Source organism: Lactuca saligna, chromosome 9, assembly GCF_052625555.1.
Source record: "Lactuca saligna cultivar CGN05327 chromosome 9, ASM5262555v1, whole genome shotgun sequence".
In the NCBI taxonomy this organism is placed as follows: domain Eukaryota; kingdom Viridiplantae; phylum Streptophyta; class Magnoliopsida; order Asterales; family Asteraceae; genus Lactuca; species Lactuca saligna.
In genome coordinates, this window is record NC_136425.1 from 99,547,806 (window position 1) to 99,569,597 (window position 21,792).

Below are 21,792 nucleotides of genomic sequence, written 5' to 3' on the forward strand. Positions count from 1 at the left end.
TAATGATTTTTGTTTTTGAAACACATAAGAATTTTGAGTTAAATTGTTTTCTACTGTGTTTTGATTTGCGAAGAAACCTTCAGGTGTGGACTTTTGATTATCTTTTTCAATCATTTTATTGAACCCATGATGAATTTTCTCAGCATTTCCAGTAGTGACAAAAACTTGATTTGGAAAAATAGTTTTATCAGTACATACAAAATTTGGATATACCACTGTGTTGGTTTCCAAATAATGTGCGCCTTTGTCATTTAAAACTTTGTCAAATTCTTTTGTGTTTTCAAACACTTGATCAACCACAACCCTTTGATGTGTTTCAGTTGAATTTTTCTTTTCTTCTTTATTTTCATTAGTATCATTAGATTTCCAGCTTTCAACTTCCACATTATCAAACTTACAATGTTGCGAAGTTGAAGATTTATCAACTTTATCCTCTACTATTGAATCAACTATTATTTCTTTACCTTTGATCTTAGATGTGATATTAACTATCGACAATTGAGAACAATCAATCTCTTCTTCTTCTTCAATTTCACTGATTTCACTCAAATTATCATAATTTTCATCAATATCAGCATAATTGAATTGCGAAGTAAGAGTTGAATTTTCGGTTTTCTTTAAGATTTTCACTTGTTCACTTTTTGTCAAACTTTCATTTACAATGTCAACCAACTCATCAGCATTCAGAAATTCATCAATTTTAACAATACCATATGAATATCTATCATCAGGTATTTTGTCAAACTGAGCAATTGTACTTTCGCAATCATAAGAAACAACATCAACTTTTTCATGCTCATACTCAAGAAAAGGTAAAAGTTTCCTATGTTGTTCTTTGCTAATATCAGAAGAATGATGTAAAGCTGTTAATTTTGCATACAATCTTTTTGCTGAATTACAATAGATGTTTCTTTGTGCTAGTAACAATCTAACATCATTAGAAAGATTATTCCTATCACAATCTATATTTTTGATTTGCATTTCTAATTTTTCAACTCTGCTCTTCTTTATTTCTAAATCCCTTCGTGTCTCACTAAGTTGCACATTTAATTTCTTAGCTTCATTACTAGCAGACACAATAACAGAATCAAAATAAGCCACAGTATCATCAAACGAAACAATTTCAGCATCATAAGCAGATAAAGGAATATTAAAAGATTCAAGAATTGCACGTACCTTGGTTGTCATGGGAGATTTCTCTGTGGATTTAGACATAAAACATTTCCCTGAAATGTTCTCTTCGCAATCCTCAAAACTTGCGAACATTGCTCCATGTGTGGGATGCCTCATTTCTTCATCATCAGATCCTGAAGACCAGATCTGATAAGTTCCACTTTCTTCTTCATCAGATTCTCCCTTAGCAACCAAAGACACTCCTTTGTTCTTTGCACGTAATTCTTCAATATTTTCAGAATAGTAAGCTTCATCTTTGACTTTTTCTTTCTTTTCTTCTTTCTTTCGCAACATGCAATCAGCTGCAAAATGATTCGCACCATTGCAGTAGTGACAATAAATTCCTGAATCACCCTTCAACTTTTTCTCTTCATTCACATTTTTCTGTTTTCCATCTGTTTTCTCCATTTTCTTCTTCTCTTCTCCTCCAGTTCTTGTTACATCATTTTTCACATCACTATTCTTTCCTTTATGATTAAAAGGCTTTTTGAAAAACTTTTTAACTTTGTTGTTTGAATAGTATGCTACTGCTTCATCATCGGAGTTCATCAAAAATCCTTCTACATCTGAACCATCTTTTTCATCAGTTTCTGTTACTTTTGAAACAAGAGCCAAAGGACCACCAATAGCTTGTTTTGATTCTTCATACATTTCTGTGACCTCACATTCATGTGTTTTCAGTTGATTGTAAAGATCATTCAATGTAGTTGTATCAAAACATTGTTGATTCTTTATCATCATGCTTACACCTCGCCATTCCTTGCGAAGACTCATAATGAAAGTTAAATTGAACTCCATGGTAGATCTAGTAATACCATACCTATTGCAGCGAAACATAAGCTCATTCAGACGATCATAACAACTTTCGAGAGTTTCTATATCCTTTTGTCTGAATTCCTTCAGTTCAACTAGGCACTGCTTCACAGAGTTGATCTTTGTCTTTTCACTACCTTGATATTTTTCTTTTAGAGTATTCCAGATCTCTTTTGCTGTTTTACAACTACAAATGTAATTGTAAACCACAGGAGGTAGAGCACCTCTTAGTTCTCTCATGCATCTCTTTTCATTTTTCTTCAATCGATTTCGTTGTTCTTCAACATCAGTAGATACAGTGGATGATCCAATTGGTTGAACATTAGCAGGAGCTAGTACTGTTCCATCGATACACTTCCAAAGTTCTTCATCAATTCCATTTAAGTAATCTTCCATTCTATCAGCCCACTGATCATAGTATTCTGGAATTAACATCGGAATTTTGGTTGAGGAACCAAGCAAGTGAGAGAAAGAAGTCATTGAATTCATGTTGAAGTTCGCCATTGATGAACACAGAAAATATCTGAAAACTTGAAACCTTGACGAATTTCAGAATTTATCAAACGAATTGATCACAAGTCACTAATCGATTACTCGACTTAACAATTCAAATACAGAATCAATTCAAATCTGAAGATCAAAAGTGATTTTCAAAACAAAAAATGTGCGGAAAATTTTGAGTTAATTTGTAACTCAAAAAACAAATGATTCTTATACGAAAATCAGATCTAAGCAGTTTGAATCCTGCTCTGATACCAATTGATGTGAATTGTTATCGAGAATTTAGAAAAGAAAAGATAGATTTGAATGATTTAAGATGAAGAACACCGAGAGTAAATATTAATCAGATCTTATATTGATAAAGACTGATTACAATGTTAAGCAGAAGTGAGTTCTAGCATCGTGCTACAACTTCTAGCCTAAGTCCCTATTTATAGGGAACAACAAAAAATATACCAAGTCTATACATTTTAACTTCGCACAAAAGATGACTTAGTAAAATAACATAAAATGCGAAACTATACAAAACACTCTATTCGACTTTTACAACATACATCAACATAATTTAAATATAACATTATAGGATCAACTTAAATATAAATTTTAGTTTAACTTAAACAACCCAAAGAATATTATGTAAATAGTTAAAAGTGATAAATTGTAGTCTCTTTCTAATAATGATTATAAGTTGGTTAATAATGTTAAATAAATATCAAACCTAAAGTCTAGTCATAAATAAACTAAATTTCAATTTTAAAATAATATATTTACTTCTACTTATAAAGTTATGTCTTTAACTTTTAACATATTATACTTAATTTATTAGATTTAAAATGTTGTTGTATGTAAACTATTATCAGTTTAAAGCTACAACTTATGAATAGTTTGGACAATATACCTAAATTTTTAATTTAAAAATATAACATAACAATGTCACTTAAATATAAATTTTTGTTCCAGTTTAAAAGCCAAAGAATATTTTGTAAATAGTTAAAAGTGATAAATTCAAAAACTAAATTGTAACTTAACTAAAATATATCATAAAAATATTTTTATAATCGTTAAAAGTTTTCAAATAAGTAGTTTAAAATAACTTACAATAAAAATAGTTAAAAATAAATCTATATAAATAATTATATTGTTACCTTTAAAATCAAAAACAATGTTTGGTGTTTTAATAAATTATAATGATAGAAATTAAAACATTAAGAAAATAAATTTTAAAAAATTAATTAACAATAAAAACAACTATAAATAATATTAAACCATATATTATATTTAATTTTATTCATGTGTAACTCGTTGATAGAAGTCATTCAAACGATTGAGATTATGTTGTTATAATATAAGTATATTTTATCATATAATTCAAATAATCAATATATCATATCAACTTAGTATACAAATAATTATATCAAGTTTAACAACAACATTATTGTTATATTAAAAAAAACATATATTTGTAAATATTTCAACTATATAGCTGTTTCTGCGCAACGCGCGAGCATTCACCTATTATGTGTGTGTGTGTGTGTGTGTGTGTGTATATATATATATATATATATATAAGTACGATCAAATAAAAACACCTAAAATGTTGAGAATACGAGAACATATCACAACATTCTAAATACTTAGATCTAGGGCTATTATTAACCGAACCATTTATGCATATTATAAAAACTGATGTGCTAAATACGTAACTTTGAAATGGCCAAAACGGTACAATAGAAATTAAATAGAAATTCATGTATTTTTATTAACCAATCAATTATATCTTAAGTATAATAGGAAATCCATGTATTTTAATTAAATAGAAATTCCTGTAATTTAGGTATGATTGTCTTATTCCTCATATCTCTCTCTCTCTCTCTCTCTCTCTCTCTCTCTTTCTCTCTCTCTTCTTAACTATAGAACCTTAATCTGATTATTTTGAGAACAGTAGCCACATACCCACATCTTCTTCACTTTATCTCCTCTTCTCCATTGCTACCTTACCATCATTTTCCATCATCGTCTTCCGCCAACCACCGTCGTCGATCGGTTAATACAGTCATTTACAACCATCGTAGACCATCATACCATCACCACACATTTATCCTCTATTATTTCATGTTTCTTTAAACCCTAGTCCAATAGAAAATTGGAAAATCATTCAAGTATCAAAGGACGAAAACGGTTGTGGAATGCACCGATAAGTGATCGAAAGAGAGCTAGGGTACAAAGTTTTTTCTCCTACTGCAATCACCTGCAAATCAGATTCGAAGGGATAAATTCTTTCACATATGGTCCTAGACTTAATCAGCAACACATAACACTGATAATCAGTTGGAGGAGAGTTGGGACATTCATTTTTTTCTCTCGGATGACTGCCATTACAAACGAAAAAAGGAGGTGGAAGGACAAAGATTATCGGTCCTTATTAATACATAGTAAACACACAAATTTGGTTCCTTTTTTTTACTTAATCATCTTTTTTTTTTTTTTTTTACTATCCATTGCTTGAGCAATTTAATTTTTATTTCTAGATTTTATGTATTATTACAAATGCTTAATTGACTTGGAAAACTGATTCTTATAATATTTTGTTCATTTAAGATTACAAAGATGTTTTTATATCTGATTAGAAATTTGTGTTATTCATTTATGATATATTACTATTGAATTTTTTTTTTCTATGTACGCACAATTATGCATTATTCATTTATGCTTGTGATTATATCGAATTTATTTATCTCTACATTATGCTTTATTCATTTTCGATTATATTTGTATCTTGACTTTTTATATATGATTGAAACTGTGCTTTATTTATTTATGATTATATGTGTTTTAGATTCTTCATATATATATATATATATATATATATATATATATATATATATATATATATATATATATATATATATATATATATATATATATATATATATATATATATATATATATATATATCAGAACTATGAGTTATTCATTTAGGATTGCAAATATATTAGATTTATTTATCATCTTTATTGTATTGTATTTATTTTATGATTAAAATTATTTTATATGCATTTCAAATATGAAAAACCAAAGCTGATTTTTCACTTGTCTAAAAATTATGATACGTATTCAAGGCAAATGAATTCAATATAGTTATGAACCTTACAAAGTGTTGCTTGCGAGTTTCATGTGAAAAGATTCATCACAAGAAAAAGAAACCTATGTAGCAGTAAGTGATGCCGGAATTGTAACAACGTAAATTTTCAAACCAAATTCTTCATTTTTAACACATAAAAACTCATAGTATATTTCTTAAAAACATAATTGTTTCAAGTGTTAATACAAATCCACATAATAATGTCACTATCCCAGAATCATCCACATAGTCTCGAATTGGTGTGTACAATCAAGCTGGTACCTTCCTGCGATCCTGAGAAACACATATCACACAACACGGTAAACACAAAGCTTAGTGAATTTCCCAATATACCACATACACAATAATAAGCCTCTCATGACTATAACTCGGGATGGACCCTCCGGTCTCATGCGTCTCGGTGAGGACCCTCCGGTCTCAGGGCTCGGTGTGGACCCTCCAGTCATGTGTCTCGGTGAGGACCCTTTGGTCACAGCTCGGGTTGGACCCTCAAGTCCTGTATTTCAGTGACGACCCTTCGGTCTCACAATTCGGTTTGGACCCTCCGGTCTGATCTCGGTAAAACACATAATAACATAACATATATCACAAGACAGAAATACACAATATCACATAACTCAATATAAGCACATAGGATCATCATATACACATAGTACTATAACAACATAAGTCACAAAGACAGTATGCACAATAACACATATCGCATTATAACAAATAAGACCCTCCGGTCAATAATGTACTAAGACCCTCCGGTTTACAATGTACTAAGACCCTCCGGTCTACAATATACTAAGACCCTCCAGTCAATAATGTACTAAGACCCTCTGGTCAATAAGGTAATTAAGACCCTCCGGTCAATAACACGAATAAGACCCTCTGGTCACACATAAATTACCACAAAGGTAAGTATAGTGAGAAGACTCACCTCGGATGGTGGACAGATCCTATAAATGTTGCTGCTATACTCCGGCCTCTAACACTGAGCCAAACCCACAATTAATCTCATTAGGATCTAAGACCAAACCTTCACATATTAGGTCTAAGTATGGTCCACCAATCCGACCCATAAATAACTCAAGCCCATTGGGCCCACCAAGGCCCAATACCAAATGGGTCCATAAAGGTCCACTAATGGACCCACTATGGCCTAATTTTCCAAATTGGGCCCAAATTCTCATATGGGCCTTACCCTAAAGCCCATCTAAATATTCTAGTCCACATGATTGTTCTTGGATGACCCATCAATAGTCCAATCACCAAAGTCCAAAAGAAAGGCCCAAATCAAGGCCCAAACAAAATTAGGGTTTTCACATAAAATTATGATTAGGGTAAGTGTTTCTCACTTAAACCATTAAGGACATCACTGCACTAGGCCATTCACACAATGAAGTCGGACATAATTCACAATATCAATCTAACAGTCCAACCACGGATCCCGGTAAAATCCAAACTAACAAACTCAAAATTAAGGTTTTCTAAACCCTAATTAGGGGTTCTAGCCCAATAACCATCCAACTAGTCAAGATCAAGATTTGGGCTGATTAGGGTTCACTATGTCTGTAACATACGGGATTTGTAGGTATTAATATTTTTTTATTAATAGGTTGTTGTCGGTTTGGGCCAGGATTGTTAGGCCTTAAGTATTGGTAGTTTGGCACATTTGGCTTTGTAGCCCCTTCTCTCTTTGGGCAGTCTTGCTTGAAGTGGCCTTCCTCATTACAATCATAACATACCCATTTATTGAATGTACATTCATTGGCGTAATCCCCATGCTTTCCACATTTGAAACAAGTCACCTCTTCACCGCATTTTCCATAGTGTTTCTTTTTGCACATCTCGCACCATTTTGCTTCACTTCCTCTTCCTCCTCCAGACTTCAGGAATTTTCTCTCATTGTTGGACCTTGAAGATCTTTCAAAATTCCTCATTTCTCCTACCTTATATTTTTCTATACCCCTTTCTCTTGTCTGGGTCTCTACATTCTTAGCTGCTCTAACAACTGTTTTCAAAGTAGCTGCCATTTTGACCGTTGGGCCAAAGTCTATGGGCAGTCCGTTAGCAAACCTATCTATCTTGGAGAGTTCAGTAGGCACAAAGTAGGGAAACAAATTCATCCTTTTGGTGAATGTGGTGGCATACTCATCGACACTCATCTTCCCTTTCTTCAGGTTCTGAAACTCGTTATTTAGGTTTATCAGATCTATCTCTGAGCAGTATTGCATTTTCAGCTATTCCAAGAGCTCTTCCCATGACATTTTTAGGGCTTCTCCTCATGGTATCGTATCTGCTAACAACTTCCACCAACTTAAAACACTGGTCTTTAGTTGTATGACTGCAAAGACCGTCTTTTGCTTATCGCTACAGTCGCAGCTCTCAAATACCATTTCCATCTCAGAGATCCAGTCCATAATCTCCACTGGTTTTGGGCTTCCAACAAGACTTGGTGGTTTGGCACTCAAGAAGTTCTTATATATGTGCCTATCCTGGTCAATCCTTCTGTCCAGGTCGTTTCTCCTGACTGTTCGGGGTCCAACTTGACTCACCGTACGACTGTAATTTCCATCTTCAGACAACTCTTTATTCAGCTCGGGTTGCTCAACAGGCACCGTAGCTTCATCTCGATTTTGTTGAAGAAAACACCTTGTTTCTTCCATTTGACAATCTCACATCATCTGGATAATTGCTTGTACCCCAGCCATAGTGATTGGCTCAGGTGCGGCTGCTACTTCTGGCGCATGCTTAATCACTTGTGGCTCAAGCTGTGGGTTATCGCTTCCCAATCCGCTTCGAGTTCTCACCATGTCGATCTATACACCGATTCATACGTTCGGAGTCCAGTGACGAGAATTTAGATAGGAAACATTTTATATACGATCGACGTGTAAATCTCCCTATTACTTCAAAAAGTTACATGCCAGTTCTAATATCGTAATTAAACGTTTAGAAATCGGAACACATACTGTTTCGAGATACGGTCGGCCATAGACCATAGATCCGATCATACATTTAACATCATAAAGCATCATAAATCATTTAGCACATAAAAGCATGTTAGGCATTTTCCCTGAATAAGCCAATGCTTGTATCTATTCAGGTGTATTACCTAAGACACACTCCTCACAATCATTTCTTATCATTTTAAGTTTAAGTCTAGAAATAAATCCATATTCCTAGTTAGCTTAAACAAATGCTCTAATACCAATTGTGACATCCCCATTTTCACGGCCAGAAAAGACCGATTTTGTTTGTGCTTCATAAAAATCAGAGTACGTCTTTTAATAAAAATGTTGCGAAATTTGTTCCCAGTAAAACATGATAAATACGTTATCAAAGCATTTACGAAGAAAAGTATTTTTATTCATTTTAAAACATTTGGGATGTCATCGTCAATACAGAAACATAAGCATAAAAATAATTTACATTCATTATCACTAGTGATTTATATCTCCTTAATATCTCAGTGTAATGTGACTTCATATCAACACCTATGATATAAATAAACTGAGTGGGTCGGGTTGGGAAACCTGGTGAGTACATAGGGTTTTCAACCCACAATAATATAATTATTATGTTTAATCATCAAATAGTTAACCCAATTACCCATCCTCATTATCTTCTTTACTCTTAAGGATCTACCCTAAGAATCAACTATTTCTCATTCATTCATTCCTAAGGATTATCCTAAGGAATAGGTACGAAGTCCATCGTTGTCAATGACACAACTGTCAAGCATAGATGCTAGTTCTATTACTTAGGCGCAACTGCCGGAATTATGACATTCTCTATGAGGCGCAACTGCTGGTATTGTCCTTCGGGAACAACTGCTAGGGTTATCTAGTTTATTGAAAGTATCATTTTTGAGAGTCTACTCGCAATACATGTCAATGGGTATTTAGAGTTCATCAATGAACACATCGTTCACAACACCTACAGGTTGCGAGCCTGTTAGTGTTCCACTGGATTGTCTAGAATAGTCCGTGTGTCATCCATATACTCTGCTAGATAATGGGTTCAACATTTGGGAACAAGGCTTCTCACATTGTCCACCTCTCACCCTTACCTCATGGTCTATATCACCTATCAACTAATCATCAAACTCATATTTCATCTACCTATGTTTTACCCAACATATTATGTAGATATAAATACATATACAATTTAAATCATGTAAAACTCGTATAAAAGCGTTCATCCAACATCGATAGCAAATATACATATAATATGCACACATAGCACATAATTTATATAAAATACTTCATATATATGTGTAATATGAAAGAGACCATGCAATCACTTGAAAAGGTGGTGACTCGACACTCGGACAACACTTCGTTACTCTTAACACAATTTTCCTTTGACAAAACCTATTATCATTACCACTAGAGTTTAGTCTAATATTCATCAAGACTAATTAATAGTCTTGCTATTATTACTATTATATAAGCACGAAAAAATATTTCTCAACCACTATATACAGACATGGGCCATACATAAAACACTGGAGGGCAGGACCATTTTGACATATATCACTTCTGAAATCCAACAACCATATGCGGCCCTTTAAATAAGATTCCCCGTACCGCGAGTGGTTAAAAATATATTATTACGACACTTATATAACTCATAATAATAGCACAAATACTTACTATAAGGTCCTAATAACATTACTATATTGAAACATAAGATACACTAATGATAGGGTAGGCGTAGCTCACTTAAAAAGAGTTTTTCGCAAAACCGGGCTTCGCTGGAGCAGCGTTCCCAAGCTGAAAGGCTCTTTTATTAGGGCTTTGGGAGCCTCAGGGCTTCCTTTGGGTGCTAGGGGGTTTACCTAGGCTTGGGGAGGTGGGGGGGTGTTGGGGGATTATAGAGAGAGAGAGAGAGAGAGAGAGAGAGAGAGTACAGAGAGAAAGTGAAGTTGGGAAGGTGTGAAGAATGAGGGAACCCGACACCTTTATTTATAGGCTGGAATCATGCTCTACTTGTCGAGTAGGAGGTTCTACTCATCGAGTACATGGCCAGGTGTCACCATTTGGTGGTTTGCCTTGGGGAGAAAGCCTTGACTCATATTCAGCCATGTCACCCGGTTTCGCACAACACCCCGCCGACTTCTAAACCCCGTAACTTTCGAATACGAGCTCCGTTTTCAACGTTCTTTATATTCACACTTAGATAAAAACAAGATCTAAAACTTTCATTTAGACTCGGCCGGCTAATTCTCGACCGATCTTAAATTTAATAGTAAGAGGAGATTATACTATTAAATATCCACGTAAAATTCATAACTTCTACATACGGACTCCGTTTTCATTTGTATTTTTATTGTTAAGTTACTACTAATGAGATTCTCAACTCTCATTTAGGTCGCATATGCCAAAAACCACTCGAACTAAAATTTGAGTTTCGGGCTATGTACTGCTATGCCAAATCTTAGAAAATTCGTAACTTACTCATACGAAGTCAGTTTTGGGCGTTCTTTTTTTATATGTTCTCGGTTTAACGTATACTACAAATTTTGTTTAGATCACTAAGGATAAAAAGTCATCTATCATAAATTCACTATTTACGTCTCCCGGTGTCGTGCTGGTTTTGCCGAAAAACTTCGACGGGCCATAACTTCTTCATTATAATTCGGATTTCGACGTTCTTTATATATACGGAACCCTTGAGACATATTCTAAAACTTGGTTAAGAATATTTATTCTAAATAATCTTTTGTTGAAAAGTTGTCTTCGACCCTTATTATCTCTAAATTGACTAGCCCGGATCTACGGGTGTTACATAATTCTTTCTAGATTATGTATGCTTGGGAAGCCTAACCAAAAATACCTTGAGGTTAAGAAAGATTTCTGAGGATAGATTCAGAGGGTTGCCAAAATGAGTGTCGTATAAACTAAGGGGTGAAGATTAATAAGGATTGTGAGTATTCAGGATTGAGAAGTTTTTAGGAACCTTAGACACAAATATGCGCATTAAGGTCTTGGTATAACGACTAAGTTCAAAATGGATTGTCTATGTGATATTGGCGATGGAAGTTTAACTTAAAATTAATTAGTTTTGCTTGAGGGCAAACAAAACATAAGTGTGGAGTATTTTGATATTGCCATATTTATACATATTTTTATGGAATATTTTAATACATTTTAACTAGTATTTTGGTTAATTTCAAAGATATGTGATACTTATTGAATTAAATTTCATTTTGCAGCCAAATGGAACACTCTTGAAGAATAAGGACCACAAGTGACAAGCATGGGAACTTTGGAGGTTTGGAGCTTAAAAGAAGAAGATTTTAGCTGAAAAATCAAGCTCATGACGTGACAACTCAAGGTCACGAGGTGATGTGAGAAATTATAGAATATTAGCATGAGGAAGGAAATTATAGAATATTAGCATGAGGAAGGCAGAATCCTTACATGATACAAATATCCACCAAGGTCACGACGTGAGACTCCTATTCTCATGACGTGAACGGCGAAATTCCAAAACTATATAAAGGCATTTGTATTATCGATTGAGGGAGCTTTTAGGAGGAGAGGTAGTCTGAGATATTCGATTTTAGAAGTCAGAAGAGTGCGAAAAACATACCTAGAAGGTGAAATCGTTGGAAGAAGGAGAAATTGAAGAACCACTCATCCTATTCGATTTTCTTACTCGAATCATGTCTATTATTACTGAATTTGTGTGTTTTATTTTAGTCATGAGTAGCTAAACTTGTTTGATTTCGTTTAGCTATATGAAACCTTTAATCTATGGCTTGGTTTATTAATTTATGGATTTTATAAGTTGGTTTTGTGCTTGTGTTTGATTATCATTACCTAGCATGTTAAAGTTTGTGACTTTGTTGCTTTAATTCAAGTCAAGTGTAGCTTAGTGACCATTAAATTTATGAACATGTTTACCTAGTGATTTAGTGACTATTAAACTTTTAGAGCTATAAGTGACCACATCTAGATCAAGTAATAAGAGTAACAAATTTACTTGTGATGGAGAACATAATTGTGACCATACTTGTGTTTGCTTAGATAAGTCTTACATAGCCCATGTATAATTAATAACTAATTATGTGTTTGCTTGTGTATGATCATACATGGTAGTACATGAATTGGTGAAAATATTAGTAAATTGGACTCAAATTGCTAATTACATAATAATTAGTAACCAACTTCAATAATCCATAAATAGTAACTAACTATAGGGAAAAAATGGATTCGAAACTAAACGAAAGTGTTTTTAATATCTTGATTACAATCGTTTTTAGTTAAGTGCTTAAGTTAGTATGAACTTGCAAAATCAGATAAAAAACTCTTTTTAATATTCGTTTTCTTCTAGATTAATTTTTGAACAGTTATTTTAGTATATTGAATCCGTTCCCAGTGTTTGATACAAAACTTACTTTACTATACTATAAACTGATCAGATACAATGATTATATGTGCATTAGTAATAAGCCGTCAGGTTATAAATTTAAAACTAGATATGTAATATTTTTCGCACACATCAGTAAATGAAGAGATATTAAAGCTAATCGGCTCAAGCAATAAATATGTTTTTTTTTTCCGATTTTGTAAGAAGTCATTATCGGGTTTATACCAAAAAAAATTATACATTTGATGCTAGGTTTAATTCAAGATGTCTTGCATTATCGTTCAATCAATTTTTTGCGATGATGAAGTGATATATAAAATGTTTGTAATTTTTTTTGATAAATGTTAAAAAAATATAAAAAAGGTAAAAAGTAGTATTTTAAAAACAATAAAAAAAATAGCTTAAAATATTAAAAATGTAAAAAAAAACCCTATTTTTGTAAATATTAATAGACGAAAATTTATAAAAAAAGTTAAAAAAAAACTGTTTTGCTTAATATTTTGATTATTATACTCTTTTGGTATATATATATATATTCCGAATCCGGTAGGAACTAAACAAATGGTAGAAATCGCGAAGACTGTTTTTAACAATCATTTAATCAATGACACAAACGTCTAATCCATTTACTTGGTCTTGACGTATTCGCACGTGCATGAAACGTAATATGGACTCAAGTGAATAATAATGTGCGATGAACGTACATGAAACGCCATTTAAATTGGTTTTCTTTTCTTTTTCATTTATTTTAGTTTTTTTCATTATTATTATTATTATTATTATTATTATTATTATTATTTTAATTTTTTGTTAAAGCTGTTCATTTTTTTTAAATAGATATATGCTAGGTTTTAATGTTTTTTCATTATTTAAAAAAAAGTTATTTTTTAATTTTTATTTTTGTTTTTTTAATATCTTTACTACATACTTGAAGATAGTTGGGTTTTTTTTTTTTTTTTTTTTTTTTTTTTTTTTTTTTTTTAATACTAAATATCGTTTGAGTTTTTAATCTTCAATAATTATAAATTTTTAAATAAGAAGAATATTAAGGATCATAATATTTTCTGTTTATATATATTTTTTGAATCATATTATTTTTGGATAATAAAATTTTGAATCATAAAAATACTATGCATCATATATTTCTGGATCATATTTATTTGGATCATAATATATTGAATTAAATAAAGCTTTTATTCGATATAACATTTCGATCATTATATTTTTTTGAATAATTTAATTTTGAATCTTAAAAAATATAATAATTAAGGACCATTAAATATTTGAATCATAATATTTTTAGATCATAACTAATAATTTAATGATCACAAACATATTAAATTATAGTATTTTTAAATCGTAAATATTTTGAATCACCTATAGTTGTATCATATTGTGTTCAATATTGTTTTAAAAAGCTTTTAATATTTTAAAATCAAGTTTGATATCTAAAACACTTGATTCTTTGAATTTTTTTTTTACGAAGTCATTAAAATAGTGAGTATAAATATTCTTTAAATTTTTATGATTTTTGGAGATTTTTTTCTGGGTTGTTTATAATTACAAAAAACTTTATTTTTTTCAAATTTTCATGATTATGCTTATTTTGTAGAGAATTAATTTTAAGAATTTTTCAGAATTTTATTTAAAAAAAATAAAAACTTATGATCTAAAAACTAAATAGGTGCACCAGCCAATAACGACTGCACACTCGTTATGTTGGGTCACGTGTCAAGGGATGTATGACCGTTTTTTTTTTCTTTTAATTTTTTGCTTTTATCACTTTTATTTGGTAAAAAAACTAAAAGTTTTTGGGATTAAATTTATAAAATTTTCTCGATAATATGACATTTCGCCAAAATTGAAATCGTGAACAATAAACAAATACTTTTTCACTTGCACAAAATTGGACAGCAGCGGCACTCTCTCTAACTTTCCCGTTGAGCAGGCTCTTGCTCTCCACTCCTCTCCTCTCGTCGTCTGTAAGTAAAAATCAAATCATTTGCTCTTTTATGTCTTTCAAGCACCTCCTTCTTTGATTATCTCTTTCGCTGCCAGTTTCCAAAAATTAGGGCACATTTTGTTTGTTTTAGGAATGTGCTTACGCTTTGATTTATAGAACTCGAACTATTGTTCTACTTCTACAACTATTAGTACTTATTTAGTGTGTGATTTTGGTGTGTTTTTGCTCCTTACGGGAGGAATAAGCTTGAATCTGACAATCTCATTACCAATGGGAGTGTGTTTCGGGAAATCGCTCCATAATATGTTTACTTGAACCGAAAATGAGATTCTACAGCTCATAGATCACTGTTTTGGCAATTTGTATGTCCACTTTCATGAATATTTTGAAACAGTATGCTTGTGAGTAGTATAAACCATAAAAGGTAAGCGTTCTAGTGATTATTAATTTATTATCTGCAAACGTGGTCTTGTTTATGAAGATTTTTGTTACACCTTTCTCTTCTCATGGCTGAAAGGAAGCTTTAGGATGATAAACCCTCCAAACAAATCAACCAAAACCACAAAAGATAATGTTTAGGGTAAATTCTGTACAAATCTATATTCTTATGATGAAGTTTTAGCCTTTTAGGATATATAAGAAAGTTAAATTCTTGTACAATTACTCATTCTGACATGTTTTATTTTTTGAATTGGAATCATTCAAACTTTAGAGATAAGTTATGGGAGGTGTAACAGGCGACATCAATGGAAGTCTGGCTATCTTTGGGGATATAATATGGGTTAAGCTCCATGAAGATTCATGGTGGCCTGCACAGGTTTGTGAAAATATCACTTTTCAAATTCAAATTCATATAAATTGTGTTAACAAATTATCATAAATGCTTTGTTAAGTTAAATTAAAGCTTCATTTACTAATTTCCTTGCAGGTTGTTGATGAGAATTCAGTAACTTCAGGAAACAAACCTAGCAATAAAGGATCAAGCAGTGATGTTCTTGTTCGGTTATATGGAAGTTATATATTGTAAGTTGTTTTGCTTAATTTCTTTTCTCTTTCCTTCTTTTCACATATTTTTTTGCATTTTGATTTTATCTTGACTTGTTCCTTTGCATCTACAGCAAGTATGTAGATGTTCATAGATCCCATGCTGAGTTTAAAAAGGTAAGTCAACATCCGGTCAACTCTTGACTTCTAGTTCAGTTGTTTGTGGTAGACTCATGAAGTTTCTTTAAACTTTTAGATCCTAGAAGAAAACAATTTCAATCATGATGATATTATGAAGAAATCTCTAGAGAAGGTATTCTTTTTATGCTGTTGATGTATATTCTATGCAAAAAGACGTGAATGCCCTCATCCTCATCATTGGAATTGAAATTCCTGTAGGATCTTCCTAGCTTAAATGGAAGTTCAAAGAAGCGAAAAAGGTCTAAATCCAAAGGTTGGTTTGTGCTTACTTTTGTAATACTTATAAGGGCAAATTATATAAGGCAATTATACGTTTAAAGATGTTAAAAATTATTTTGTTTATTAACATTATTTCCTTTCCCAAACAATCCACTACATATAGATTGTTAACATCTTTGAATAATATTATGCTTAAAAAATACATATAAAATTATAAATACGTTTATACAGTATATACAAATTTTGAGGAAAGTTGTAGAAAAGTCCCTTTATTTTCGGAAAATTATCGATTTGGTCCCAAGCTATAAATATGATTTTGTTCGTCCCACAGAAAAAGAGGCTTCTCAAAAAAAATCATCAAAAAAAGAATCATCAGATAAACCCCAGGTAATTAATCTCTAAATATGTATCGAATCAAAGTTTTATAACATCAACAAATAACAATAGAATATTAGAATCTCCATTTTTATAAACCTTTGTTTCTATTAATTCTTCTCTCATCAGTCAAAAAACAAAAAGCAAAAACAAGAAAAACCAAAAACTGCAACTCCAGACAGGATACACAACGGGATTGAGACATCAGCATCTACTCCAAACATTGTGAGTCCCATCACTTTTCTTTCACATTAAAAACTCCATGTCAGCGCCATGTGGACGCCACGTCAGCTCTAATGTTGTGTTGTTTGTTTTAGGGAAATTTGAGCGGGCGTCGAATGAAGGTGATGCAGAGTCTTGGTTTAGTAGCGCCTTTGGGATCACCATTTCCTCGCAACCGAGTCATTTCACCTTCACCTAACCCAACTCTGTTGAGTTGACTAGTCAACATCTTGGATTTTGTTGTTTCGTTATCAACTAATGTTTCTAATGTGACCAAAGCTTTTAGTTAACTAAAACATGATATGATTATTGATTGGGAATGTTGTTTGTCTAATAGATTTACTAATATCTAGTGAACGAATTTTCGTGCTTTTAACTGTATTATGTAGACATGGATTTTGTTTAGTGAGATCGTTAGAGGGGAACGTAAAAATTTGGGTTCTGTTTGTTTGTTATGTAGGATGTGACAATTTGTAATGCATTTTGTTTTTTATTTTTTGAGATTGATTGATGGATGTTGGAAGACGATAATTGTAATTTTTTTCGATTAGAAAATTTCTTCTCCCTTATTCGTGGGGATGTATGTGAGGTTTTGGTTATTATGTTTTAGTCACAAGAAAAATACTATTATTAGTCGTTTTATTGTTTTGTGTGCATTGTTTGGGGGGACAAAACTTGCGGATGTAGGAAAGTGTAAGGACTGAACTTGCAAATTGTCTAGTAGGTAGGGATTATTTTTGTATTTTTTTTAAAATTATGGATTGTTTCTATAAAAAAACATTGACATATTTTTGTAATTTTTTTTAAACATATGGATGGTTTCTATTAAAAAAAAAGACACAATGATATTTTTTGTAAATTATAGGGGTTATTTTTTGTAAAATAAATACACATATCGATTGTTTTTGTAAAAAAGAAACTTTATAAGGACCTTTTCTGTAAATTAAGAAGTTGCAAGGATTAAATCTACTAAAGTATAAAAATCTTAATTGTAATTTGTAAATGTCAAAATATAAAACATTTTGTAGTAAAACTTCAACAGCACAAAACTTTACTATTCATAAAGATTTTCTAATTAATATACAGTACAATATCCTTAGGGATAGAATAAGAGGTGACATGGATATGGACTTGTTGGTTTATCCTATATACAAAAAGACAATACAAGGATATAATCACTATGATGACTTTGGGGTGTTTCACTTATTTTTTGAAGGGTCAAAAGTTTTTTTTGAAAAAGATAGAATGTAAAAAATGTTTGGTAAAATTATTCTAAAAGTTACTTTTTGATTTTTTATGTAAGAAAAAATAACTTTTTGAAAAAGTCAAAAAATACTATATTTTTGTAACTTTTCCTAAAAAGACTTTTGGCTTCCAAAAAAATAAGTCAAACACCCCATTTGTTATAAAACTATGGTAAATTAGAATTTGGTAGTTCATATTCCTACTTTAAAATGATATTGTCATTCTTATTTCATTTCATGTTTGAATTGTTTGAATTTTACTTGGATGTTTATGGGATTGTATCATAGTGATTTAGAACTTCAAATTTTTAGCTTGATTTCTGATTCAACAATATGGTATTCAGTTTTCTACCAAATAGCCAATCAAACCATAACCTAGAATGCGATTTCAATAAAATTAAATGTCCACCGTTTGGTGATAAGAATTTATAGACAAACACTTCTAAGATTGAAGAATTTTGATTACAACATGCTTCAAACAATTTATAAGGTTCCTCACATCCCTATTGTTTAATTTGCGAGGCTAATGATGATTAGCCTGATTGGGAAAAATCAAGATTAGCTACTCAATTAGTGAACAGAAGATGGCAAAATGTTAACTAATAATCTAGATGTAAGACATTCGTCAGGTTATTGTAGAGTCAAGCTGATAAGCCAAATAAGGAAGTGGATTATAAGGCAAAGTATAAGAAGTTGGTTGACTCTCTAAAAAATACAAATCTAAAAACAAAGGACTGATGGGTTAAAGAGGATTTATTATATCGAGATGAAGAAGTACATGTTGCAAACATGTGCTATAAGGCTTAGACTGATGAAAAGAGCACATTTCGCCAGTATATGAATGAATAATAACGATGAGCACGATTCACACACATACACACAAGAGTTTTATTGACAGATCTCGTATCTTATAATTACAAATAGAAGAAGCCTAAATAGGCAAATGTTTTACATAAAGATTGAAACCCACTAATCTAGGAGTTAATTATGAACAACAAATAGACAACATATAGGAAATGATTTTAGGAGGAAAACTAGAGAAAAATATTTGCAATTCTATACTCCTCCTCAAGATGGAGTGCGTCGATTTCGCATGCCCAACTAGACAAGTAGGAATTCAAGTTGTTGTGATCCCAATGCCTTGGTAAAAAGGTCGGCTATTTACATCTTGGTGTCAACATACCAGTGCCTCGAGGCTTGTTTTAAACCGTACAATGACTTTCTTAGCTTACACACCTTCGTTCCTCACCCTTTGTCGTAATCGTGTGGAAGTCTCATATAGACCTCTTTGTTCAAATCCCCATGCAAGAACACATTATTCACGTCGAGTTGGTGAATAATCCTTTCATTTTTAACGACGATTGCAAGCAAGCTTTTAATTGTAACATCCCGGAATATCAAGAGTAGAGTTGAAGGGCTAAAAGTATAAACTTGAAGGGCAACTCGGCGAGTCCATGGATGGACTCGGCGAGTAGGGTCGCGACTTTCGTCGCGTGTCAAGTGGCCTACTCAGCGAGTCCAAAGATGGACTCGGCGAGTAGGTGCTGAGTGGAGAAAACCCTAAATCCGGGGGATGAGCCATATTTAAAGGACATTATACCCTCTCCCCAACCTCTTTGATCCCCCTTGAAGTCCAGAAACCCTAGAAAGCGTGATTGTGGAAGATTGGTGTGCATTTGGAGCTTGGGGAAGTGTTTGTTGAAGAAATCTTGAAGGAGAAGAGGCTTGGATCAAAGGGCTTTGTTTAGATTCGGATTTCTTGCTGTTGAAGGCTTCATTTTGAGGTAATATCTTGTTCTTGGGCTGTGTTCTTCTAGATTCATCATTTTGGGGTTGTGTGGGAAGCTTAGATTTGTGGCATCTTGAGTTTGAAGGATAGATCTGAGGTTGCTACCTCAGATTTGGAGTGGAGAAGGTCTTAAGAGCATTAAAGTCCCTATTCATGTGTAGTTGATGGAGCTATCTTGTCCCAAACCCCAAACCCTAGAGTAAAAATGCGTAGATCTTCTTAGACTCATGTAAAGATTGCCACTTTACGTGATGGATGGCCTTAGGAGAAGTAGATCTATGGTTTGGATCATCTGCATGGCTTGGAAAGCTTCTGTATGGATTCAGACCCGGTGGTACTCGGCGAGTCACATGGGTGGACTCGACGAGTTGCTTGAAGAAAGTTTGGAACTCGGCGAGTTGGAAGAACAACTCGGCGAGTTGGATGAAGATGGCCTGGAACTCGGCGAGTTGGAAGAACAACTCGGTGGGTAGGTTGAAGATAGTCGTAGACTCGACGAGTCTGTTCTTGGACTCGGTGAGTCTGGTCGTATGGTCCAAGTTTCTTTTGGAAGTGCTGTGACTCGGTGAGTTAAGGGATGACTCGGTAGGTTATGTGCGAGTGGGCTCAGAGTTGTTGGACTCGGCGAGTCTCGGGGTGACTCGGCGAGTTGTGTCGCGAATTGAAGGAGGTTCTGTGTATGAGGACTCGGCGAGTCATCGGGTTGACTGGCGAGTAGAGTCAGCCAGGGGTAGACTTTGACTTTGACCAAGGGTTGACCAGTTGATTTCTAGGGGTAATTTGGTAATTATTGGTATTTATTGGACTCAGTCTTTTGGGTATTGATAGTGTTGGAGTTCGGGTCGGAGGCTGTAGCAGCGTGATATTATCCTTTCGGTCAGCAGTTGCGAGGTGAGTTATCCTCACTATATCAACAGGGTCTAAGGCACCAAGGCCGACCCTTTATCGCATTGAGATCCGGGTATCTGTTGTTATGTTATTGCTTCGATATGTATGCATCCGGGTAGTTAGGATGGTACTCGTTATACACCTGGTTAAGGTCGGTATCCTGGTATATAGGATGATGCTATGCTAGTGACCGGTTAGGTCGGTATCCTGTTAGAGTATGTTGTGTTATGTGATCTGCTAGATCGGTTTGACTAAATATGAATTGTTATGTGATTGTATGTTTATGTGCACATGGTTGTTTGGACTGGAGTTGGGTTGAGGTGGGTCCTGCTTCGTGCTGTAGGCCAAGATACCCAGGGCGGACCGGTTATTCCGAAGGCCCAGCGAGCGGTCTGGATAGGCTGTAGGTCCCACGAGGGCGGACCAGACGTGCTGAGGCTCAGAGAGTGGACCAGGCCGACTGAAGGCCCGATGCGGGCGGACCAGTCATACTGTAGACTCAGAGAGTGGACCAGGTGAGTTGAAGGCCCGGTGCGGGCGGACCAACCACACTGCAGACTCGAGGGACATGAATAGACTCAGAGGGTGGACCAGGTGGAATGAAGGCCCGACAAGGTGGACCAGTACCACAGTAGACCCGATATGCATGGTTGTTCTGTGATTTGTTATGAGATAGCATGTTATGTGTATGGTATATGTGGTTGGTATTTTGGGGGTATCTCACTAAGCTTCCGGGCTTACAGTTGTGGTTTAATATTTTTCAGGTTCTTCAGGAGACTGTGGCAAGGCAAAGGCGTGATCGTACCGCTTCTCGTGTTTATGTTTTATGAAATGGACCTGGGAATACTCTGATAATAAATGTATTGAAAACCTTTTTGTAATAACTTAATGAATTGGGTTGTTTTTGAAA

At 33.4% G+C, this 21,792-nt stretch overlaps 1 protein-coding gene across 2 annotated transcripts; it reads left to right on the forward strand.

Annotated features, from left to right (window-relative positions):
• The first annotated feature begins 14,846 nt into the window (after window positions 1-14,846).
• On the forward strand, window positions 14,847-17,484 carry LOC145014231 (uncharacterized). Of its 2 annotated transcripts, XM_078972609.1 has the most exons (10): window positions 14,864-14,979; window positions 15,442-15,540; window positions 15,673-15,777; window positions 15,889-15,983; window positions 16,079-16,121; window positions 16,201-16,257; window positions 16,344-16,398; window positions 16,696-16,751; window positions 16,869-16,964; window positions 17,057-17,484. In XM_078972609.1, exons 3-10 carry the CDS (start codon window positions 15,682-15,684, stop codon window positions 17,177-17,179), a joined length of 621 nt encoding a protein of 206 aa, XP_078828735.1. In that variant the 5' UTR covers window positions 14,864-14,979; window positions 15,442-15,540; window positions 15,673-15,681; the 3' UTR covers window positions 17,180-17,484. The 2 variants fall into 2 exon arrangements, with proteins under 2 accessions (XP_078828734.1, XP_078828735.1); XM_078972608.1 differs by lacking the exon at window positions 15,442-15,540 and having other exon boundaries at window positions 14,847-14,979.
• The last annotated feature ends 4,308 nt before the right edge of the window (window positions 17,485-21,792 follow it).